The 27024-nt window shown below is 34.1% G+C and overlaps 3 protein-coding genes across 3 annotated transcripts; 1 reads left to right on the top strand and 2 right to left on the bottom strand.

Annotated features, from left to right (window-relative positions):
- Positions 1 to 6857: 6857 nt before the first annotated feature.
- Positions 6858 to 8613, top strand: LOC111400985 (probable galacturonosyltransferase-like 1). Its single transcript, XM_023028490.1, has 2 exons — positions 6858 to 8199; positions 8296 to 8613. Exon 1 carries the CDS (start codon positions 7155 to 7157, stop codon positions 8196 to 8198), a length of 1044 nt encoding a protein of 347 aa, XP_022884258.1. The 5' UTR covers positions 6858 to 7154; the 3' UTR covers position 8199; positions 8296 to 8613.
- A 3863-nt stretch (positions 8614 to 12476) lies between these two features.
- On the bottom strand, positions 12477 to 19277 carry LOC111400201 (DEAD-box ATP-dependent RNA helicase 10-like). Its single transcript, XM_023027627.1, has 12 exons — positions 19197 to 19277; positions 18495 to 18580; positions 18310 to 18382; positions 18113 to 18187; positions 17790 to 17909; positions 16855 to 16896; positions 16700 to 16774; positions 15706 to 15852; positions 15440 to 15577; positions 14377 to 14488; positions 14207 to 14295; positions 12477 to 12806 (listed from the first exon to the last, which is right to left on the bottom strand). Exons 1-12 carry the CDS (start codon positions 19275 to 19277, stop codon positions 12687 to 12689), a joined length of 1158 nt encoding a protein of 385 aa, XP_022883395.1. The 3' UTR covers positions 12477 to 12686.
- LOC111400984 (DEAD-box ATP-dependent RNA helicase 10-like) lies at positions 19201 to 26616 on the bottom strand. Its single transcript, XM_023028489.1, has 11 exons — positions 26123 to 26616; positions 25931 to 25993; positions 25062 to 25136; positions 24739 to 24858; positions 23804 to 23845; positions 23649 to 23723; positions 22655 to 22801; positions 22389 to 22526; positions 21101 to 21212; positions 20931 to 21019; positions 19201 to 19530 (listed from the first exon to the last, which is right to left on the bottom strand). Exons 1-11 carry the CDS (start codon positions 26450 to 26452, stop codon positions 19411 to 19413), a joined length of 1311 nt encoding a protein of 436 aa, XP_022884257.1. The 5' UTR covers positions 26453 to 26616; the 3' UTR covers positions 19201 to 19410.
- Between the last annotated feature and the right edge of the window lie 408 nt (positions 26617 to 27024).

The raw sequence follows: 27024 nt of genomic DNA, 5'->3' as shown, positions 1-27024 counted from the left end.
GTTTGGCCTGCTTTTATTATTGTTCTTGACCTAACTCTGGTGTCTTGTTTGGCCAGCTTTTATTATATTTTGGAGAATGTCCTTACTTTTAAGGAAAAATTCTGGGTTTTATTGAATGTATGGTTGAAAATAATTTTAAAAAAATCTCTCTCAACCAAGTTTAAGGACACTACTTTGATGATCAAACATCAATAATTTATTTTTTAATCGTGTGTTACAATACAATATTGAATCATTCGTATTAATGAGAGTTAAGTTTGTTAAAGGTTAATAAATTTATTTATTATCTTCAGCAATATTTTATTATTAATATTCAATCGTGATCTTCAAACAATTATATGGCCTTGTTTGATAGCCATTTTTTTTGTGGAGAATGGGTTTTTGAATAGTAACTTTTTGAAGAATACGTAGTTTAAAAGTAGAAATTTTTTTGAGTTTAGTTTACGTTTTATTTTGAAAATGTGTGGTTGAAAATAAATGAGAAAAAAGAGTTCTAAAAGAACATTTATCAAACAGGGATATTATCTAATGAGTAAATTATAGTGCGAAATTTAAATTTCCATGCCTTTTTGCTGTTGCTTTGCTTTGTCGAGCGTGTGAACCCTAATAATTGAGAATTGATTCTCCGTTCTATTTGTTTGAAACCCAAAGCCTTTCTGGCTGAGAACATGCGCACATGCAATTCTGTAATTTTGGCCATCAAAATGGGGAACCCTCTATTTAATTATGGAAGATCCAAGAAAGTAATTAAATCCACCATGTGTATTAACTGTTACTTTCCAAAGCCATCTTCAAACATTTACTCTATTTGAAAAAAGAAAAAAATAGAAAATTTCTTTAATTATATGTTGATGTTAATTTATCATGACGATACTTTATAATGTGAATAGAATATAATCTGTCCTTTAATTCATGTATATATATACATATATCTGACCACGTGCATAACAAAGTTTCACTCTATGCACTTGAGAGGATTAGGTTCAAAAGATGTTTAATGATGAAGCGCCCATTTGACCCCCATTATTTGCCTTTTCTTCTTCTCATTTCCAGAATTTGTGGTCTCCACCCTGTATATCTTGCTGCAATCCAACATTTGTCTTGACTTTTCAATATCCACTTAAATTATTCAAACTGCCCTCGACATGTTCTTGTAGAGCATTGCATCAATCGTATAACGTAGTTGAGGGTAATTTTGTTCAATGCATTTTCAATGGTATGGGAAATTGAAGTATGACAAGACAACTACCTTTTCTACTTTTTTTTATTGATTCTTTCATTGTAGAATAATGAGATAAAAAAAAAATGCCATTATAATGTGATCCAAAGGGGGGACGAAATTAGGTGGGTATTTAATAAGAGACTACGAAAATGAATTTATGTACGTAAATTCTATTGAATATTATATAGAATAAAATTTTACCTCTAATACATGTCCATAAGGTCCGTATATGTGTAAATATGAAGCTATAAATAGAAATATGTATTTATACCTCTAGTTAAAAATACTAAAAACATCTTTATCTATTGCCACATCAATAACCAAGTTCACTCCGTGCAATTGTGAGAAATTTGTCACGATTGGATGAAACTTTTTACGACTTTCAATCATAATAAGCATTTGTTGGCTTCATCTCATGCAATGTCTCTTATTGTTCAAACACATCTACGTAATTGAATTATTGTAGAGTTTAAAATATAATGTACAAATGATTATTACAACAACAATGCAGAAACTTAAACTTTCAACATGTAAAAACCAAACCAATAGACCCAAAACTTCTTCAACACCACCAATGGAATGTCTTATGATGTTGAGCTCAGATTTGTGCCACACCGGATCATGCATCATCGTCCACGGGAACGACAATGGATATGCCGAGAGAATCACCTAAAGCAACCAAGAATTTGACTAGAGAAATGAACTCTCCCACTTAGCTCCTCTCTATGTTTTCCAACTCTCAAGTTCAAGTGAAAAATAAGTGATGTCTTGTAATTATAGAGCCAAAACCATTTAAATTCAAATTTAAATATTGTACTATAATCAAGAGTAAATGTAACACAATTAGAAAATGAGAATTGATCATAAGACTAAATCCAACCATTGGATTTAATCTATGGTCCAAAATACTCCTAACTAGAATAGGGAACATTACTCATTTCATGCATTTCTTCTTCAATTTTAGAGCATTCTACATATGATAAACACATGTATGCAGCTAATGGTATATTGACAGACTTAACAAATTTCATACCAAATTTTGTTATTTACTTTATCCAAATAAGACTCTCGATTAATAGTCATCCTACTATCAACTCTATACCTTTTAATAATCATGCCAAGAATTTTTTTGTCTTTCCTAAATCTTTCATGTCAAATTTTATGATTTTAGCTTTACTAGAGCTAGCAAGCAACATGTCATATACATATAACAATATATAAACTTCACAGCCTACTTTAGAATTATTAAAATACAAACATGCATCAAATTCACTCTCTGAGTAAATCACATATGAATCAAATTTTTTATACCATTGCCTAAGACTCTGCGTAAGATCATAAAATGACTTTCTAAGCAAGCACACAAGTTCAAATTTCTCCTTGACCTCAAACCCTTAGAGTTGAGACATGTAAATCAATTTATCCAACTCCCTAAGAAGAAAAGCCGTCTTAACATCTAGTTGCTCTAATTCCCAATCATACTAGATTGCAAAGGCTAAGATTAACCTGATAGTTTTATACTTAATGACCAATGAGAACACCACAGTACAGTCTATCCCCCTCTCTGAGTAAATCCCTTCACAACAACCTAATTTTATATGTTAAAGGATCTTTAGGTCCTACTCCTTCTTTCAACTTCAAGATCCATTTACAATGGATTACCTTTTGATTCTTTTGTTTTTCAACCAACTTCCAAGTCTCTTTTTGTTCAGAGACTGGATCTCTTATCTTATAGCCTTTTTTCAAATTTCAAAATTTTTATAGGTAACTGCTTCTTCAAATTAAACCAATTCAACTGATTCCGAGGCTGCATCTGAAATTAGGATAAATTCCATCCAATTTGAAGAGATGTACTTCAAATTGGGCTTCACTTGTCGTCTCTCCCTATCCCTTACTAATTGATAATCATCCAAATTAATATCTGCAGTTGTTTCTTGATTAAGGACAATAGCTTTAGAAATTTCAAGTTCAGGTTGTTTTATCACCATTTCTTGTTCAGATTATTCTTGATGTTGGATTTTACTATCCTTTGGATTATCATTTATTCTCTTCACTTCAAACTCCATCTTCTTTTCTATTAGAAAATTCCCCTTCCTCAATCCATTTCTTCTGACTGTCTGTTTTTAAGGCTAGGTATATCAAGTTCATTGAAATTCACATCTCTACTGTTAATAATCTTTAAGGGTGGGCGCGGGTCGATTCGGTTCGATTCTGAAGAGAACCGACTCGAAACAAAATTTTCAGGTATCTAGTAAATGGAACCGTTAGGTCCAAATATATTTATGAAACCGTTCGGTTTGGTTCAGTTCAGTTCGGTTCGGTTCTGTGCTATAATTAAATTTTTTAACATTTATAACAACATTATATAAATACAACTAATGATACATTCAATGGTTTTGGAATGTCAGAGACTAGTAGACTATCTTATTCAAATGATCGCTATGGTCAAAATTTCGGTCAGCGGAGGTCACAACTTCGATTGGAGGTCAAGTGTCGACCGACGATTGTATAGGTTTTGGAATATTAGCGAGGTTGCGAGAGTGAGTGCGAGAGTCTAGACAACGTTATATACTTTAGTGTAGGTGTTTAGGGTTATTTAGTGGATTGGATCTTGTTGAGCTAAAAAATGAAACAATAAAATTGGTAATTGAGCCAAAAATTAAAAAAATTAGAAATGAAACAAATTTTTAGGCCAAAAATTTGGATTTAGAAATAGTTAATTTGTTAATTTGTTTAGAAAAAATTAAAATTAAAATAATTTGATTTACTCAAAATAAAATAAAAAAATTAGAAATATTCGATTCTTATTCGGTTCTTGGTCTAGAACCGATAACGAACCGTACCCGTCGGTTCTCAATTCAAATGCCCGTTCGGGTATTTAATTTGACAAGAATCGTCGGGTTTAGTTTGGTTCGGTTCGGGTTCGGGTTCGGGTTCGGGTCGGGAGATTTGCCCAGCCCTAATAATTTTAGTGCCCTTCACACTTAAAACCCACAATCTATATTCTTTTACTCTCTGGAGAACCTAAGATGACATACTTAGTAGCCATATGATCCAATTTTCCTTCAATCTGATGTAAATAAGCCGTACAACCAAACACTCTAATGTGTAACAGATCTGGATAATTTTTTTTAAAATCATAATTCTTAAGCAGTCTTGAAGTTAACAAAACTAGAATGTGACTTATTTATCAAATAGGCAATAGTACACACCTTCACCCCAAAAACCTTTAGACAACTCAGAATTAATCATCATACATCTGACTTCATCTATTAAAGTCTGATTCATTCTCTCTGCCATCCCATTTTGTCGGAAGGTATGTTTCATAGTTCTATGCTTCATTATACTCTTATCATTGTAGAAACTATCAAATTCAAAGTTGCAAAGCTCTAAACCATTTTTTGTCCTAAGAGTTTTCATACCTCTTCCCATTTGATTTTCAACTAAGGCAAGTTAGCACTTGAACTTATTAAAGTTTTAGATTTTGATTTAAGGAGATGCACCCAAAAGTTCTAAAAGAATAGTTACCAAACAGGGATATTATCTAATGACTAAAGTCGTGTTTGTCACCCATTATTTGGGAAGGATATATTATGGAATAATGATTGATGTTGAAATGTGTGGTTAAAAAAGAAGGAAATTTTTTTTATTTATATATAATATTATTTTAATAAAGAATGTGTAATTGAAAATGAGTACTGTAGAAAAAAGAATGGAAGAAAATGGATGACAAACATGGGCTAAATGATATCACGAATTAAATTTCCATGCCTTTTTGCTGTTGCTTTGCTTTGTCGAGCAAAAATCGAAAAAGAAAAACAGTCATGTCAAGAAAATGGAACCATAGCTATCATATGTTCTTTGATTGAACCCTAATAATTGGGAATTGATTCTCCGTTCTATTTGTTTGAAACCCAAAACTTTCTGGCTGAGAACATGCGCACATGCAAATCTGTAATTTTGGCCATCAAAATGGGGAACCCTCTATTTAATTATGGAAGATCCAAGAAAGTAATTAAATCCACCATGTGTATTAATTGTTACTTCTTTTTCAAAATTATGTCCAAAGCCATCTTCGAACATTTACTCTTTGAAGAGAGAGAGAGAGTTTCTTTACTTATATGTTGATGTTAATTTATCATGATGATACTTTATAATGTCAATATAATATAACTTGTCCTTTAATTCATGTTAATAAGGTTTATATGCATATGTTTAAACAAGTAACCTATAAATAAAAATATGTGTACGAACTAGTAGCAAATATACAAAACCATCCTTATCTAACCACGTGAATAACTAAGTTTCACTCCATGCACTTGAGAGGATTAGGGTCCAAAGATGTTTAATGATGAAATTAGACAGGTATGTAATAAAAAACTACGAAAATGAATTTATATATACATAAATTCTATCGAATATTGTATAGAATAAAATTTTACCCCTAAAACGTGTTCATTAGGTCTGTACAGGTGTAAATATGAAGTTATAAATAGAAATATGCATTTATACATCTAGTTAAGACTTAAGAATACCGAAAACATCTTTATCTATAGCCACATCGGTAACCAAGTTCACTTTGTGCAATTGAGAGGAAGTTGTTACAACTAGATGAAACTTTTTACGACTTTCAATCATAATAAGCATTTCTTGGCTTATCTCATGCATTGTCTCTCATTATTCAAACACATCTGCATAACTGAATTAAATACCACTTATCAAATATTTCTCGTTTAAAATAAGTCATAGTGAGACATCGGCTTTATTATCAGTATCTACTGCTTTTCAGATTATAATTGAAATAAAGCATTAGGTCACATGTATGACTGAAAACATTGTCACTATTTCATAACACAATTCCACATGTTTCTAGTTCCACTGTCCATTTCAAGTTTTCTTTTTAATAGACCCTTCACCATTTTTGGTCCACCTGCACCCTCAAATCCTCTTTTCATTGGTACGTGGCAATTTTCCTTTCGTTATCACCTCTCTGCAATTAAGTACGAAAAGATATGTTGATAATTATAGTCGCATAGATTGTGGATCAAAATAGGGAGAAAATCAGAACAAATAGAGGGTTATTAAGTTACTCGTAATCAAGTAGTTTTCTCTGCATTAAATGTTATACGGAATATCAGGAGCAGTATTGCTAAAATATTATTTGTCCACACTGAGAATTCGCTTCCAAGTTAAAATTGCGAGGTGTGATCTTTTTTTTCTATTGAAGGGTCTTTTTTAGAGTCTTGCTAGATGAACATAGAGGATGACATTAAAGTTGACATAATCCTCACACATGAGGTCGGTATTTTTTTATTCACCCCGAGTCCCATGCATTTTATGGGAGTGCTATGTCATTCTCTATGTCGTCGGCTATGTTCGTTTAGAATTATTCTCTTTTTTAACCATACCACCCCCACCAATGATTAGCAAAATGACTGATGAGGCGGGAAGAATTTATCTATGTAAACCTGCTAGTCAATGGGACGCTAAAATGATGAAACCCTACATTACAAACCAAGAAAAAGTATATGAATTGATCTCGAACTATAAATGAACATTAATACAATAGACGAGAGATATAAATTATAAACCTGCATTTTTCCCTTTTGTACCCGAGAGAAGTAGTTATGAAGCTATTCTAGATATCTCAACAAAGTACTAGAAAGTGAGCCATCTAAGGACAACCTTATATTTTAACCGTAGATATGAAAGGGGCTTACTGAAATATACGTGCGGGTACGTAGCTACTCCACGCTAGATTATAACATTTATGGACCACTGTTATCAATCCTAGCCGCTTGTTTTGACCTAATTGACTACAAATAAATACTAAATTACAAGTCTTCCAATAAATTAGTGCAGAAGTATATAAGACAGATCACTCGGTGCAGAGAATAGGGAGGTCAAAGATTTTGAGCTTCCAGTTGAAATTATGAAGGGGGCAGTAGCATTTTCAGAATCTCTCTTTTCGTTACTGTTTATCTTATCGACTATAGCAGCTACTTCCGGGAACCACCAATTCAGGGAGGCTCCGAAGTTCTACAATTCTCCGAAGTGCCCTTCCATTCACTGCTCCACCGCCGCTGCCGCCAAGATTTGCTCGGACAATGCAGTACATGTAGCAATGACTCTAGACGCATTTTACCTCCGGGGATCCATGGCTGCTATTCTTTCAGTCCTTCAACACTCGTCTTGCCCTGAAAATATAATCTTCCACTTTGTGTCTTCCGCTACCGCCGACACCTTCCATCTCAACCTCACAATGGCAAAGTCATATCCTTATCTTCAGTTCAACGTCTATCCTTTCAATGATTCGCCGGTGGCGGGGTTGATCTCAACTTCTATTCGTGCTGCACTGGATTGTCCTCTCAACTATGCCCGCAACTATCTCGCTGATCTGTTCCCAAGATGCGTTCAAAAGGTTGTTTATCTAGATTCCGACCTCGTACTCGTCGATGATATTGCTAAACTTGCTTCAACTCCTCTAGGCAATGAAGCAGTTTTAGCAGCACCTGAGTACTGCAACGCAAACTTCACCACCTATTTCACGCCGACATTCTGGTCCAACCCTTCTCTTTCCTTAACCTTCGCGAATCGAAAACCTTGTTATTTCAACACTGGAGTCATGGTCATTGATCTTGAGAGATGGAGAGCCGGGGACTATACAACAAAAATTGTGGAATGGATGGAGCTGCAGAAGAGAATGAGGATATATGAATTGGGTTCTTTGCCACCTTTCTTGCTTGTTTTTGCCGGAAATATAGCTCCAGTGGATCACCGGTGGAATCAACACGGCCTCGGCGGTGATAACTTCCGGGGGCTATGCCGGGATTTGCATCCGGGTCCAGTAAGCCTGTTACATTGGAGTGGAAAGGGTAAACCATGGGTTCGACTAGACGCCAACCGCCCTTGCCCTTTGGATGCTTTGTGGGCACCTTATGATCTATTACAAACGCCATATATTATTGATTCTTGAGGTATGAGCCTACAAACTAAGAAAAATCTCGCGTGAAATATTTTCTATTTTGGTAACTATTTCAATTTCTTTTTAAATTTCTTCATTTTTTTTTCAGAATTTTTGTAATTAGGAACCACAAGAGAGATGAGAGATCTGAAGCTGGAGATCCCACTCAATTGTGTTAAATACTATTACTACTATACAGTACGGTTTTTTCTTCCGCGGAGGACGTAAGAAACATGAATCGAAGTTGAGGGAAGAGATGTCATACCTTTTCAGATATCGAGTCATCTCACTGATGACATCAAAGATGAATATCTTGAGAGTAAAGAGGTTTGTACATTACGTATAGCTATAGATAAATATTTACTTATGTACTTCGGAAATAGTTAATTACAGTTGAAATAATAATTATGTTGAATTCAATATTCAATTTGCCTTGCCTTGCATTGTTTGAAAGAATCATTTATACTGTTTACATTTTGAAACAAAAGGAAAAATTAACAAAATTGAAAAGAGGGCAAAGCGCATTCAATTACGGCTATTGATTTGTTTAATAGAGCCATCAATCTTAAGATGCTTTTCAATTTCTCTTTTTACTTTTTTGCATGATTTTCTTTTTTCTTTTATGTTTTTTGATACTAATGAAGGTTTTAAATTTACCTTACTATGAAATTACAATTCTTATATTCGAGTAAAATGAAAAATATTAAAGATAATTAATGATCTTGTTGCTATCCAAATTTAATTATCAGAATTTCTTCCAGACAATAATGTTACTTGTATAGTGTATAGTTCTCTATCAGATATGACCTTTCGTATAGTCTCGGAGGAAGCTCCACCTGATAGGACACTATTCCTACCTTCTTTGTTATTGGGAAGGGGCCATCATATCTTCTTATTAACCCCTTATCTTCCTTAGGGACTTGAATTGTTGTGGTAGGAGTTTATCGATTTGATTTTTGGAAAAATAAAGCTTGTAGTATCTTAATTTTTTATTAATAAATTAGAACTCTTTCCTTATATCAATCATAGAATATTTGGTGTTACGAAAAAACACTAAAATATTTGATGTTACAAAAAAACACTTGAGTATATTGTAGGGAGGAGCAGTCAAAGAGTTGCTACTACACAAACAAGTATCACAAGGGGTGTTGGGAAATTTCAGAAGAATCTTTGTTACTTGAGCTTAACACAAAATTTTGGATGATAAGTAATTATCTGAATTAATATTTTGATGTTTTGTACCAATAATGTTTTAAGAGACGAGTAATGCTATTCATAGTCGCTCACTACGGTAATCATCCTATGTGACATCCTATATGTCAATTGTGATTTGATATATTAATGTGATAGTTTTTCTTACCTTATATATCAAATTACTAACCACTACATGTAAGTCACATAGGGCGATTACGATAGTAAATGACTGCAAATAACATTATTCTCTAGAGAAAATGGAATTTATTTAGGGAAGGTATGTGTTTTACATATTCATTGTGTCTAATTTTCACCTCTCAAATCAAATCTAGGCAATCCGTGGATGATTAATAGTTGACGTTACAATTTTATTTGATAATATAGATTGTAATAATATTAAAAAATATAATTTAAAACAGATTAAAAGGTTGGCCAACTTGTCAAAAGTTGAAGATTTCTTTGTCGTCCACTTTGATCTTCCTTTTTAATAGGAATTACTCTAAGCCTTGACATTGCCTTTTGTAGTAGTTAAATGACCCTCGTGCATTCAACGCGAACTATTTAGCTGGACAAATTGGGAGCGTCATCAACTCAACTTTTGATAGATTTTAAAGGATTATAAATTCTAATGAATTTCGTGGATATTTTCACAATTTTCATAAGAATCACATAAAAAATGATGAAATTTCAAAAAATTTGGTTATATATATGTATATATTTTTTTTTTAAACTTGAAGTCCATCCAAATATTTTAAAATCCCCTTATTAATGAAATCTTTATAAATTCACTAATTATTGAGAATAGCTAAATTTTAAAGAATTTCATGAACTTCATTAAAATCTCAATTTAGGACACCCAAATTTTAATGAATTTCTTTAAAATTTGTTATAATCTCAATTGAGGACGCTTAAATTTAGAAAGATTTTAAAAATTCATCACAATTTCAATTGAGGATATCCCTAGAGTGTTCTTTAATTTTTTGATTAGAATAACGAAAATATTATACGCACAATATATCAAACTTGTGAACAAAGACAGTGTAATATCAAGAAAGGTATGGAGAAAAACAGTGTCGGCAGCCATCATAATATGAAGAATTAACCTTAAGCCATGGCCCATGAACACATGACACAATTATTGACATCGTAAGGCCATATGTTTCAAAACCCTTCCGATGTCGGCCTCTATAAAGCTACCTTTGGACTACGACATTTAGTCCCTTCAATTAAAAAAAAAAATAGATAAAAATCTAAGTTAAAATCAATAATTAAATTTAACAACATACTCACGGAATCCACAAATTTTATCAATTTTCAATTTTACTAAAATCTACTAAAGAATTGATTTCCATCAAAACCAATTAAGGGTATAATGAATGAGTCATTTAAACTTTTGAAGTTACCTTCGCAGTATGTAATAAAAGAGTCTTTGAGAAGATTTTGTACCTGTCTCTTCCTTAAGTTTTCTGCTGCGATTGAAATCTCGATATATGTCAAAGTCCCAACCAGATAAAGGCTTGAGAGAATTTCCTTTAAATCAAAATGTTGATGAGTAACTACTAAAAGAGTCGAGAGTAAATTAAAAGTGTTATGAATACAAGTAATTTTGATTCTAATAAAAATATTTAATCTACAAAATATCAAAAACATTTATTTTATCAAATTAGGCGTAGGAATCCACACCATAGCTAGTAGACCATCAATGGTCTTGATTGAGACGTAAGATCATGACACATATATTGTCGTGTTATATAACCAGAAAGAATTTAGCACCGGGGGAAGAGCACATACAAATTGAAATTTCCACATCGATGTATTACAAGAAAATGACGTACATAAATTTAACAAAGAGTCAAAGAGCTCATTTTTTCTATAATTTATATCGTACAGACCTAACATATATTTCAAACTTATTGGATCAGGCATGGACATGTCACATGTGATGATAACTATTAGTATTATCACAATTAATATGGGAATCAAGTTTTCAATGCTCACCCAATTAATTGTTAATTAGAGGAAATTAAGCCTATACGACCCAAATTTGAAAGAGTTAAAATTTACGCCATGGACCATACTACATGCACCAATTTTTTTTACCTAATTTCTTGCCGACTACTCACAATAGAGAGTGAGGAACACATTTTAAGATTTTTTTTATTCATGAGGATCCCCTACATGTAGGGTGGGCGTGAATTGATTCGGTTCGGTTCTCTTTAGAACCGAACCGAACCAAAATTTTCGGGTCTCTAGTAAATGGAATCGTCGGGTCCAAATATAATTATGGAACCGTTCGGGTTCGGTTCCGTTCAGTTCAGTTCTGTACTATAATTAAATTTTTTAACATTTATAACAACATTATATAAATACAATTAATGATACATTCAATGATTTTGGAATGCAATAGACTAGTAGACTACCTTATTCAAATGATCGCTATGGTCAAAGTTTCAATCGACGAAGGTCGCAATTTCGATCGAAGGTCACAGCATCAACCGACGATTGTATAGGTTTTGAAATGTCAGCGAGGCTACGAGAGTGAGTGCGAGAATCGAGACAACGTTATGCACTTTAGTATAGGCGTTTAGAGTTATTTAATGGATTGAATCTTGTTGTGCTAAGAAATGAAACAATAAAATGGGTAATGGGACCAAAAATTAAAAAATTAAAAATGAAACAAATTATTGGATCAAAAATTTGAATTTATAAATTGTTAATTTGTTTAGAACAAATTAAAATTAACATAATTTGATTTACTCAATATAAAAAAAAATTAGAAATATTCGATTCTTCGTCTAGAACCGAGAATCGAACCGTACCCGTCGATTCTCAATTCAGATACCCGTTCGGGTATTTAATTTGACAAGAATCGTCAAATTCGATCGGTTCGGTTCGAGAGATTTACCCAGCCCTACCTACTTGCATGTGAGATGAGGTAAACAATTTAATACACTATTATTCTTACGCCATTATCATGTAAAGTTTCTTTGGAAGTAAAAAAGTAAATCATTTGCTACGGAAAATGGAATCCTAATTCTCCCTATGGTTTTTGGCAATCTTGTGAGAATTTGGCTAAGACTTTTGACTTTTACAGTATATAGAATCAGTTTTGTCATAGATATATGTAGACATATGGCTGTAGCATTGATGCCAATATTCACGTTTAGACTCATGTAAACCATAAAAGATATAATCAAAATTATCCTACAAAATTTTCCCTCGCAAGGAAACATAATTATACTAATTTAAGTACAAAAATGAGAAATCCAAATTAGAACAAGTCCCTTGAAGATGATCCTTTTCTCATCATCTTTTTGTCTTCTTAAACGACTTCCCTTTATTACGACCTAAATATTTCTCAATCTCTTCCTGGGCATCACCTTCACCACCTTTTCGCCTCTTATTTCCTCCAGTTTCTTTGATTTTCTGCAGAAGATTTAAGAAATAAAATCATGATATTATATTTATTGCCTAGAAAACACAGTCCAACAAAATGATAAGAATAGCTATATCTCAATCGTACAAAATTATAAAACGGTTCATCAACCAAGTGTGTCAAACTAAATGATACGACATAGAAACCAAGGAACTCGAAGGAAATCAATTGAACGCCCATAATGTCAACGCAATCTGAGCAAAAATTTAAAATATATCAGAAATACAGTGTTTAGGATTTCATCATAAGAACTTGAAATTTTCAAACTATAATTTTAACCACGCATTCACAGCTACAACCTACTTAACATTTGCACTTTTCCTAGGACCCATTACTCCTCATCTTATTATAATGACTGTCAAGTCCACATGGCACTAAGAGTATGTTCGGTAAGGTGGATTACAGTACTGGATGATATTAACAAAGAAAGGAATTAAAATCTTATGTTATCATTCGGGATCATCTTAGACAATGTTTCCTGCCAAATCACTCGTGGTATGATCTTCTACATCCGAGGTCTTCCCGTTCCGTCATCTAGCTTATGTAACTTCTAGGAAATTTGTTTCAACTTGTGGCTGAGCTTCGAGCAATTATGGATGGGCTACGACTTGGTTGTAGGTTGGTCTCACACGTCTGGATTGAATCTGATTCTTTGGTGGCAGTGCAATGTATAAGTGAGATGGCAGCAGGGATTGGAGTATTCAAAACGTGATTAAATTCACCCATACAAGTTGGGCTTCAACTTTAGAATCTCTGATATTAACTAGAGAAGGGAATAAGGTGGCTGGTTTTTAACTAATGAGGGCACCATGCAATGTTACATGGTGTTGATAGGCAATAAACGCCAATCTAAACTTAATCGTATTTTGTATCTTGGTCGCTTATATGTCCCATATATCCGAGGTGAATATATTGGATCAAAGAAATAACAATTGCACAGCATTGAGGGTGATTTTTAGCTGTAGCATAATGTTTAATGATCTAGGCGTTAAATAATGGAGTAGTACTACAAATCTAGCTTTTGTTTTCCTATTTTTGACTTCCGTAACAAAAGTAGTACCTTCATCTTTAAGTTTCTCAAGGATTGATCTGTGCTAGAACATCTTGAAGTAAGTATCTCGCTCAAGTATGGGGACCCACCATCAGTATTTTGGTAGGATCTTAAAAATTCCAATATAGGCGGTGGTGGATTTTCTTAAGGAAAAAAGGTTAAAATCTAATTCATTTGTATTGCCTAATCTTGTCCAGTACTACATATCAAACATGCCCTATTAGTGAACCAATTTAACAGATTCACAAGAATATCTAACTCCTGAGTTCAACCTCAGCAACCAACTTTTAAGCAGAACTAATGCTAAACTATGATATCAAAAAAATGCTAAATGCCTACCATCACAGATATTCTTTTGGCCTCGGTTACACGTTCCAACAGTTGCAACACCTCATCCAGCTCAGCAGGGTACTTCGGTAACTTTTTACCTGAAACAGAAACGATATTTGGTCTAGGGAAAATAAAGGTCGGATAACTCCGCCAAGAAATTATTTAAATGTGTTTCTTACCAATAAGTTGCTCTATTTGCAGGTACCATCCCATCTCGTATTGATTGATCAATGATATTGCAATCCCAGAGCGTCCAGCACGAGCAGTTCTTCCAACGCGATGTATATAATCCTGAAGACATTTCACAAAATGACAATATAAGATTAAATTGACAAAAACCAGAAGACTGCATGTTGGTTGGTGATTATTTTATTATTACTTCTGATCAAACAAACTTTTTTATCCACACATTTTGTATGAACCAAAACTATTACTACCCACTTTCTATCCCTACATTCCATAGGACCCACAGCTTACAATAAGCACTATTTGTAGGATTCTAGCCAGTACACTTTTTATTTGACAGCAGAGAATTCATATCTTGATGATAGTACCTCAAGAATGTAACAAACATTAAAAGAGGGCAAGCGCTGACCAAAGGCACTAAGAAGTGCTGAAACATTAAGCACGAATGCTGGTAAAGAGATGGTATGGAGGAAGAAACCTTGAAGAGCAATTTAGATTTCAAAACATTAAAATTATACATAACATTATATAAGTTAGCTACAAGTCTATAATACTACAGTAGATGGTAAGAAGCAGCAGACATATCATTTCAGCTCAGTTTTCCCAACCTCACAATAGCAACAATAATGAGAAAATACGACATGCCATTATAGGTACACCAGACTGTGTTTATGGGCCAGACATATGATGATCATTTGGTCATTTGGTCATAATAAGTGAGTCTACAAATGATTTGGAGAGATTTATTCACAGATTAGGTTTTTCTATCCACTCTTCTTCTTGCAGTCTTGTGCGATTCTACTTAATAATTATCTTTTTGTTTTTTCAACAAACAAAATATTTTTTTAGTAGCCAGAGAAGAAAATTATATTACAAGTTATTAACTTGCATTTTACATAAATAAGATGGAAGGGATGAAAGCAGTAAAATGTTGGACAAGTTGAGCTAACAATAGCCAGTCAACATGAAATGAGAACTCAGAAATTGGATATTGAGGAAAACAGACATCTTTGGAACAAGAACATAGTTTATAGACCACGAAGAATAAAGCTTAACCTTTGAGTTGATGGGGATATCGTAGTTGATAATCATATCTACAGATGGGATATCAAGTCCTCTACTGGCAACATCAGTACAGATGAGTATGTTGCACTCTCCAGACTTGAATTTGTTTAAGGCTCCAAGTCTTTTTGCCTGCAAATAAAAGCGAAATGAATGTGAAAGCGCATGGAAACAGACTATATTGCAAAAATGGACTGTTTCCATGTGTAACACACAAGTAGTACTTCAGCAAATCTGTTAGTAAGATATTTAAATAATACCTGGCTCATATGACCACTAATCGGAATGGCTCTAAAGCCAAGGTTCCGAAGAAGGTAAGCCAAAAGAACAGTTGCATCACATGTTCGAGTAAAAACCATAGATGTACTTTCTGGCTTCTCGGTGAGAATAAAAACAAGATAGCACTCCTGCAGCAAATAAAAGATGTAAATCAAAACCCAAAGAAGAACAATATAAAATAATTTAGCAAAGAATACCTTGCAACTTTTACTTTAATATAAGTACAATTGCAGAAACACGGTATGGAGAACAGACACAAAAAAGGGTTCTATTTTACTTAGCCTATGTTTGGCTAATGTAAATAAACTCTTTATAAGTACTCCAATCACATTATATCCTCACATTTCGAGGGATAAACAAGTACTATTCACAACACTTATTCCTATCTATTTATAATTTAAAAGGTTCATAAACACTTCCCAAACATACTTTTATTCTGAACTATTCTCCGAGTTCATTCAAACCAGTAAAAATTAGATTCATAATAGTTTTACCCCTATTGTTCGTATTTGTTGAACAATCATATTCTATAAGTAGCATTTAACTCACAAGCCCTGTAACGTAGTACAGAATTGGGCAGGTCTGAGGCAGGTCTAAAGCTCAACCTATTACTATTACGCAAAAATAATCCACAATCAAAAGGTACCAGGAGTTGAACTTTTGTGCTCGCCATGAGATAAACAGTGCCCATTTTCCGACAACGTTTTACTGTAGGATGTTACAATCATAGTGCCCCATAGTAAGAAGACTAATAGTTTAAGTGATGATGACTTAGCATTAGAAGAACCACAATATGAACTAAAACCACACTTTTTTACCAAAGTGTTGACTCAATATTTTCCACCTTAGCCAGAAAAAATTACACATATACATATAATCACCATCTTAATGTTCATACAGTGGCTTCACAAAGGACTGGCATACAACATTAGGAGGTCTCTTGTATGCCAAATTGAAGCTATAGAAAGTACAGACCTTATACTTCGCCGGAACAAAGCAATACTGCTGCTTAAGCGTATCAACAGTGGAATATTTGGATGCAGCTTCAATCTGTTGGATAAAAAAACAAATGAGACAAATATTCAATGAGAATTTTTTAAAAATGACAAGCAAGAACACGCACAACATACCTTTACAGGATTTTTTAGACAAGCTCTCTGGAGCTTTTTCACCTGTTACATTGAGAAACAGAAATCATTAGGCAATTGAGATTATTTGCACTACATTCCATTCCTGGCAAATAACTGATTACATCTACCTGAAGCACAAAGAAACAGGACTCGATAGCCACAGCAAATAAGAATAAAGAAAAATCTATCTAGGTTTTCTTTTACTCTTGAACCAGTTAAGGCCTGTCTAAGAAAATATCACTATAACAAATGGATTGGGCTTTTTGGTCCTCTGCACACAGATGACAAATTAGGTGACTGTCGATTTGCTTCTGCTGGCTGCTGCCAATTCAAATCCAGTAATTGAGTGAATCAAAGAAATGACTACAGAAAACTTTGAATATATTTAGATGCAGGATATGCAGAAGCAAGAAAAGCAAGGCAAAATGTAAATAACATTTTTTCTTCTATACATAAAAATGTTAACCAGAAAAAAGTAAGAACATTCTTTTGTAAGAATGATAATGAAAAATATAGCCGTTACAGGATCCACACAAGAGATAGAAGTCAAATATGCTGTTTTGATGTGATAGATAACAGTCATATTTTTCATTTTTGTGGCCAAAGAATGAGAATCAAACAAGGTCAAAATTACGAAAAATGCATATAAAAGATCTTCACAAAACATTAAAAACACCAAACAATATAATCAAATCTTATGAAACTATAAGATGCAATTTGCAGACTGACTAGAGGGAAGGTGTATGTGATCTGCATGATATCAAACAAGATTAACGTAGAAAGAAGGAATAAGAAATCATGTAACAGGAAAATAATGGCCACATGCAAAAAAGTTGACTACCGTGTTACATCCACCGTCACAGAAGTATGACTTAATGATGATGGATAGAACATATGTACACACAAGTTTACAGCATGACCATTAACTTGCATACCTTTTTAGTCATTGTTGCAGAAAATAAATATGTTCTTCGCTCACGAGGAATAACGCCCAAAATTTCATCAATCGTTTTCTCAAAATCCTCATTTAGTAATCTATCTGCTTCATCTAGTACCTGTCATATAAATAAATAATCACATGCTCACATGACATTTATTACCTATTAAGAAATGTTAAAAACTTAATTTGCATTCAATTCAAATTTTGTAATGTCCAGAGTGTTATTTCACAAAATTATAAAAGAGCTGCATAGAAAGAGGGTGCTGAAGGGGCATGGAGAAGAGTGTCATGGAAGTTGAAATGCGTATAGAGTCTCACCAAGTATTTCAATGCACGAAGAGAGAATCCTTTGGTATTAGAGAGATGATCAACAAGACGGCCAGGTGTTGCCACCTACAACAAGTAGGTCAACAAAATCGTCATTTTCAACAGTCAGCACTGCAAATAAATGCATGAACAAGAAAACAAATATCCATCAGGAATACAAACTAAAGTAGCTTCGAATATTCTAAAACTTTAGAGAACAATATGTATCTACACTTGAACCAAGCATCATAATAATGAATGATAGTTTCGTCAAGAAATTCACTGAAAGAACCAAATAGATATATCAGTCGAGCATGAACACTTTTTTTTTTCTCTATCTCTCTCTCTCTCTCCTGGCCCATCCTGATCTGCCACTAATTGAGGAGCTGAGAACCTAAAATCTGAAACGTAGTTAAACATGGCAGCTTCACATTTTGACTGGCAACCCAATAAGTATTCTGATTTATTCCAAGTTGCAAACTGCAGATTAATGTGAAGAGGAGCACGGAAAAGTACAGGTGAATAATCACTGACACTTTCTTAATGGTCTATGTTCTTTCACTCCTTTTGCATATTCTGCTACAATCTTTGTGGGTCACTTTGGCAGAAACATTACCCTTCATCAATACCTCCTTTTCTCTCAAGTTTCATTTACATCTATGTAGCTCTGTATTTGAATTTAAAGCCACCAATGTAACAAAGCATAACATCGAAATCATATGAGATCCCCTCCTTTTCTTTCATCCACTTGACGACACTTTGTGCTCTCGCGCAGCTGCTTTGGGTACACACAGATTTTCTAGAACCGAGAATCGAACCGTACCCGTCGATTCTCAATTCAGATACCCGTTCGGGTATTTAATTTGACAAGAATCGTCAAATTCGATCGGTTCGGTTCGAGAGATTTACCCAGCCCTACCTACTTGCATGTGAGATGAGGTAAACAATTTAATACACTATTATTCTTACGCCATTATCATGTAAAGTTTCTTTGGAAGGAAAAAAGTAAATCATTTGCTACGGAAAATGGAATCCTAATTCTCCCTATGGTTTTTGGCAATCTTGTGAGAATTTGGCCAAGACTTTTGACTTTTACAGTATATAGAATCAGTTTTGTCATAGATATATGTAGACATATGGCTGTAGCATTGATGCCAATATTCACGTTTAGACTCATGTAAACCATAAAAGATATGATCAAAATTATCCTACAAAATTTTCCCTCGCAAGGAAACATAATTATACTAATTTAAGTACAAAAATGAGAAATCCAAATTAGAACAAGTCCCTTGAAGATGATCCTTTTCTCATCATCTTTTTGTCTTCTTAAACGACTTCCCTTTATTACGACCTAAATATTTCTCAATCTCTTCCTGGGCATCACCTTCACCACCTTTTCGCCTCTTATTTCCTCCAGTTTCTTTGATTTTCTGCAGAAGATTTAAGAAATAAAATCATGATATTATATTTATTGCCTAGAAAACACAGTCCAACAAAATGATAAGAATAGCTATATCTCAATCGTACAAAATTATAAAACGGTTCATCAACCAAGTGTGTCAAACTAAATGATACGACATAGAAACCAAGGAACTCGAAGGAAATCAATTGAACGCCCATAATGTCAACGCAATCTGAGCAAAAATTTAAAATATATCAGAAATACAGTGTTTAGGATTTCATCATAAGAACTTGAAATTTTCAAACTGTAATTTTAACCACGCATTCACAGCTACAACCTACTTAACATTTGCACTTTTCCTAGGACCCATTACTCCTCATCTTATTATAATGACTGTCAAGTCCACATGGCACTAAGAGTATGTTCGGTAAGGTGGATTACAGTACTGGATGATATTAACAAAGAAAGGAATTAAAATCTTATGTTATCATTCGGGATCATCTTAGACAATGTTTCCTGCCAAATCACTCGTGGTATGATCTTCTACATCCGAGGTCTTCCCGTTCCGTCATCTAGCTTATGTAACTTCTAGGAAATTTGTTTCAACTTGTGGCTGAGCTTCGAGCAATTATGGATGGGCTACGACTTGGTTGTAGGTTGGTCTCACACGTCTGGATTGAATCTGATTCTTTGGTGGCAGTGCAATGTATAAGTGAGATGGCAGCAGGGATTGGAGTATTCAAAACGTGATTAAATTCACCCATACAAGTTGGGCTTCAACTTTAGAATCTCTGATATTAACTAGAGAAGGGAATAAGGTGGCTGGTTTTTAACTAATGAGGGCACCATGCAATGTTACATGGTGTTGATAGGCAATAAACGCCAATCTAAACTTAATCGTATTTTGTATCTTGGTCGCTTATATGTCCCATATATCCGAGGTGAATATATTGGATCAAAGAAATAACAATTGCACAGCATTGAGGGTGATTTTTAGCTGTAGCATAATGTTTAATGATCTAGGCGTTAAATAATGGAGTAGTACTACAAATCTAGCTTTTGTTTTCCTATTTTTGACTTCCGTAACAAAAGTAGTACCTTCATCTTTAAGTTTCTCAAGGATTGATCTGTGCTAGAACATCTTGAAGTAAGTATCTCGCTCAAGTATGGGGACCCACCATCAGTATTTTGGTAGGATCTTAAAAATTCCAATATAGGCGGTGGTGGATTTTCTTAAGGAAAAAAGGTTAAAATCTAATTCATTTGTATTGCCTAATCTTGTCCAGTACTACATATCAAACATGCCCTATTAGTGAACCAATTTAACAGATTCACAAGAATATCTAACTCCTGAGTTCAACCTCAGCAACCAACTTTTAAGCAGAACTAATGCTAAACTATGATATCAAAAAAATGCTAAATGCCTACCATCACAGATATTCTTTTGGCCTCGGTTACACGTTCCAACAGTTGCAACACCTCATCCAGCTCAGCAGGGTACTTCGGTAACTTTTTACCTGAAACAGAAACGATATTTGGTCTAGGGAAAATAAAGGTCGGATAACTCCGCCAAGAAATTATTTAAATGTGTTTCTTACCAATAAGTTGCTCTATTTGCAGGTACCATCCCATCTCGTATTGATTGATCAATGATATTGCAATCCCAGAGCGTCCAGCACGAGCAGTTCTTCCAACGCGATGTATATAATCCTGAAGACATTTCACAAAATGACAATATAAGATTAAATTGACAAAAACCAGAAGACTGCATGTTGGTTGGTGATTATTTTATTATTACTTCTGATCAAACAAACTTTTTTATCCACACATTTTGTATGAACCAAAACTATTACTACCCACTTTCTATCCCTACATTCCATAGGACCCACAGCTTACAATAAGCACTATTTGTAGGATTCTACGATGTATATAATCCTGAAGACATTTCACAAAATGACAATATAAGATTAAATTGACAAAAACCAGAAGACTGCATGTTGGTTGGTGATTATTTTATTATTACTTCTGATCAAACAAACTTTTTTATCCACACATTTTGTATGAACCAAAACTATTACTACCCACTTTCTATCCCTACATTCCATAGGACCCACAGCTTACAATAAGCACTATTTGTAGGATTCTAGCCAGTACACTTTTTATTTGACAGCAGAGAATTCATATCTTGATGATAGTACCTCAAGAATGTAACAAACATTAAAAGAGGGCAAGCGCTGACCAAAGGCACTAAGAAGTGCTGAAACATTAAGCACGAATGCTGGTAAAGAGATGGTATGGAGGAAGAAACCTTGAAGAGCAATTTAGATTTCAAAACATTAAAATTATACATAACATTATATAAGTTAGCTACAAGTCTATAATACTACAGTAGATGGTAAGAAGCAGCAGACATATCATTTCAGCTCAGTTTTCCCAACCTCACAATAGCAACAATAATGAGAAAATACGACATGCCATTATAGGTACACCAGACTGTGTTTATGGGCCAGACATATGATGATCATTTGGTCATTTGGTCATAATAAGTGAGTCTACAAATGATTTGGAGAGATTTATTCACAGATTAGGTTTTTCTATCCACTCTTCTTCTTGCAGTCTTGTGCGATTCTACTTAATAATTATCTTTTTGTTTTTTCAACAAACAAAATATTTTTTTAGTAGCCAGAGAAGAAAATTATATTACAAGTTATTAACTTGCATTTTACATAAATAAGATGGAAGGGATGAAAGCAGTAAAATGTTGGACAAGTTGAGCTAACAATAGCCAGTCAACATGAAATGAGAACTCAGAAATTGGATATTGAGGAAAACAGACATCTTTGGAACAAGAACATAGTTTATAGACCACGAAGAATAAAGCTTAACCTTTGAGTTGATGGGGATATCGTAGTTGATAATCATATCTACAGATGGGATATCAAGTCCTCTACTGGCAACATCAGTACAGATGAGTATGTTGCACTCTCCAGACTTGAATTTGTTTAAGGCTCCAAGTCTTTTTGCCTGCAAATAAAAGCGAAATGAATGTGAAAGCGCATGGAAACAGACTATATTGCAAAAATGGACTGTTTCCATGTGTAACACACAAGTAGTACTTCAGCAAATCTGTTAGTAAGATATTTAAATAATACCTGGCTCATATGACCACTAATCGGAATGGCTCTAAAGCCAAGGTTCCGAAGAAGGTAAGCCAAAAGAACAGTTGCATCACATGTTCGAGTAAAAACCATAGATGTACTTTCTGGCTTCTCGGTGAGAATAAAAACAAGATAGCACTCCTGCAGCAAATAAAAGATGTAAATCAAAACCCAAAGAAGAACAATATAAAATAATTTAGCAAAGAATACCTTGCAACTTTTACTTTAATATAAGTACAATTGCAGAAACACGGTATGGAGAACAGACACAAAAAAGGGTTCTATTTTACTTAGCCTATGTTTGGCTAATGTAAATAAACTCTTTATAAGTACTCCAATCACATTATATCCTCACATTTCGAGGGATAAACAAGTACTATTCACAACACTTATTCCTATCTATTTATAATTTAAAAGGTTCATAAACACTTCCCAAACATACTTTTATTCTGAACTATTCTCCGAGTTCATTCAAACCAGTAAAAATTAGATTCATAATAGTTTTACCCCTATTGTTCGTATTTGTTGAACAATCATATTCTATAAGTAGCATTTAACTCACAAGCCCTGTAACGTAGTACAGAATTGGGCAGGTCTGAGGCAGGTCTAAAGCTCAACCTATTACTATTAGGCAAAAATAATCCACAATCAAAAGGTACCAGGAGTTGAACTTTTGTGCTCGCCATGAGATAAACAGTGCCCATTTTCCGACAACGTTTTACTGTAGGATGTTACAATCATAGTGCCCCATAGTAAGAAGACTAATAGTTTAAGTGATGATGACTTAGCATTAGAAGAACCACAATATGAACTAAAACCACACTTTTTTACCAAAGTGTTGACTCAATATTTTCCACCTTAGCCAGAAAAAATTACACATATACATATAATCACCATCTTAATGTTCATACAGTGGCTTCACAAAGGACTGGCATACAACATTAGGAGGTCTCTTGTATGCCAAATTGAAGCTATAGAAAGTACAGACCTTATACTTCGCCGGAACAAAGCAATACTGCTGCTTAAGCGTATCAACAGTGGAATATTTGGATGCAGCTTCAATCTGTTGGATAAAAAAACAAATGAGACAAATATTCAATGAGAATTTTTTAAAAATGACAAGCAAGAACACGCACAACATACCTTTACAGGATTTTTTAGACAAGCTCTCTGGAGCTTTTTCACCTGTTACATTGAGAAACAGAAATCATTAGGCAATTGAGATTATTTGCACTACATTCCATTCCTGGCAAATAACTGATTACATCTACCTGAAGCACAAAGAAACAGGACTCGATAGCCACAGCAAATAAGAATAAAGAAAAATCTATCTAGGTTTTCTTTTACTCTTGAACCAGTTAAGGCCTGTCTAAGAAAATATCACTATAACAAATGGATTGGGCTTTTTGGTCCACTGCACACAGATGACAAATTAGGTGACTGTCGATTTGCTTCTGCTGGCTGCTGCCAATTCAAATCCAGTAATTGAGTGAATCAAAGAAATGACTACAGAAAACTTTGAATATATTTAGATGCAGGATATGCAGAAGCAAGAAAAGCAAGGCAAAATGTAAATAACATTTTTTCTTCTATACATAAAAATGTTAACCAGAAAAAAGTAAGAACATTCTTTTGTAAGAATGATAATGAAAAATATAGCCGTTACAGGATCCACACAAGAGATAGAAGTCAAATATGCTGTTTTGATGTGATAGATAACAGTCATATTTTTCATTTTTGTGGCCAAAGAATGAGAATCAAACAAGGTCAAAATTACGAAAAATGCATATAAAAGATCTTCACAAAACATTAAAAACACCAAACAATATAATCAAATCTTATGAAACTATAAGATGCAATTTGCAGACTGACTAGAGGGAAGGTGTATGTGATCTGCATGATATCAAACAAGATTAACGTAGAAAGAAGGAATAAGAAATCATGTAACAGGAAAATAATGGCCACATGCAAAAAAGTTGACTACCGTGTTACATCCACCGTCACAGAAGTATGACTTAATGATGATGGATAGAACATATGTACACACAAGTTTACAGCATGACCATTAACTTGCATACCTTTTTAGTCATTGTTGCAGAAAATAAATATGTTCTTCGCTCACGAGGAATAACGCCCAAAATTTCATCAATCGTTTTCTCAAAATCCTCATTTAGCAATCTATCTGCTTCATCTAGTACCTGTCATATAAATAAATAATCACATGCTCACATGACATTTATTACCTATTAAGAAATGTTAAAAACTTAATTTGCATTCAATTCAAATTTTGTAATGTCCAGAGTGTTATTTCACAAAATTATAAAAGAGCTGCATAGAAAGAGGGTGCTGAAGGGGCATGGAGAAGAGTGTCATGGAAGTTGAAATGCGTATAGAGTCTCACCAAGTATTTCAATGCACGAAGAGAGAATCCTTTGGTATTAGAGAGATGATCAACAAGACGGCCAGGTGTTGCCACCTACAACAAGTAGGTCAACAAAATCGTCATTTTCAACAGTCAGCACTGCAAATAAATGCATGAACAAGAAAACAAATATCCATCAGGAATACAAACTAAAGTAGCTTCGAATATTCTAAAACTTTAGAGAACAATATGTATCTACACTTGAACCAAGCATCATAATAATGAATGATAGTTTCGTCAAGAAATTCACTGAAAGAACCAAATAGATATATCAGTCGAGCATGAACACTTTTTTTTTTCTCTATCTCTCTCTCTCTCTCCTGGCCCATCCTGATCTGCCACTAATTGAGGAGCTGAGAACCTAAAATCTGAAACGTAGTTAAACATGGCAGCTTCACATTTTGACTGGCAACCCAATAAGTATTCTGATTTATTCCAAGTTGCAAACTGCAGATTAATGTGAAGACGAGCACGGAAAAGTACAGGTGAATAATCACTGACACTTTCTTAATGGTCTATGTTCTTTCACTCCTTTTGCATATTCTGCTACAATCTTTGTGGGTCACTTTGGCAGAAACATTACCCTTCATCAATACCTCCTTTTCTCTCAAGTTTCATTTACATCTATGTAGCTCTGTATTTGAATTTAAAGCCACCAATGTAACAAAGCATAACATCGAAATCATATGAGATCCCCTCCTTTTCTTTCATCCACTTGACGACACTTTGTGCTCTCGCGCAGCTGCTTTGGGTACACACAGATTTGAAAATACATTTGGCTAATAATTAATCCTGCACAAAAAACGTTAAGAATAGGCCCGAGTGCAGCAGAAGATAAGAAGACTTACGACAATATGTGGCCGCTTCCCAAGCAAAATGCTCTGTTGCGCATGGTCTACGCCTCCCACAAGCTGCAAAAATATTTTTGACAACTCTAATCAATGAAAAAAGATCCAAGAAAAAATTAAACAAGAAACGTGTGTAACAATTACTTCATATCCTTAAAATTAGTAACTAAATACTGAAGCATCATGTTTTACCACTGCACTCTTGAGGCCAATGCCGGACCCCAAGGCTTCAAACTGTTCAGAAATTTGGATAGCAAGTTCACGTGTTGGGGAGAGCACGCAGGCGAAAAAGGCTTGCTCTTTTTCGAGAAGAGCTTGTATAATTGGGATGGCAAAGGCACCGGTTTTACCCGAACCGGTTTGGGCGAGCCCGATTATGTCCTTCCCTTCAAGGGCAAGAGGAATAGCTTCAATTTGTATCTTCGTGGGGACTTTCCAGCCTAAACTATCACAGGCATCAACTAATTGCTCATTCACTCCCAAATCTTTGAAGGATTTTTCTTCTTCTATCTCTTCCGCCATCGCTATGGTTTAGGAAGCTAAGAAGCGACGCCTCGCCGTGAAGAAATTTGGAAGTCCGCTGTTGAGGGTTTACAAATTCTTCAATGGTGCGCACCGACTAACGGCTAGGGTTCCTTTCGTTAACGTTACTTCAATGGTAGACTCCGCGATTTTAGTTCTGCTGGTACCTACTGCTTTTTATTTTTCCTTTTTATTATCCAACAAAAAAAATTAAAAATATTTAATTCAACAAAATTAAAAGCTCAAATATTTCAATATGTATGTGAGGTGAACTTTTATTTTATTTTATTTTATTTTTTTGATAAGTCTAACTTCATAGTTTCAATAATTTTATACAATTTTTTAAATCAATATTTTATCTATAATAATGTTTATTTTCATCAAATTGTCAATACTTTAGTAGAAAATTTTTACTTATATTTAAATTATGGATTGTACTTGATGTACATAATTTTGGTACATAAGGGTATCCACAATCCTTACATGAAGTGGGACTCGTGGGAGGTGCGCCCTATCTCATGTGAGGGAGTGTGGACATCCCTATATACATATTTTATGTACATCAAAATTTA

This window comes from Olea europaea, chromosome 10 (genome assembly GCF_002742605.1).
Source record: "Olea europaea var. sylvestris chromosome 10, O_europaea_v1, whole genome shotgun sequence".
Lineage (NCBI taxonomy): Eukaryota > Viridiplantae > Streptophyta > Magnoliopsida > Lamiales > Oleaceae > Olea > Olea europaea.
The sequence above is the reverse complement of the archived record's forward strand: the minus strand, read 5'-3'. Positions and strand labels throughout refer to the sequence as shown.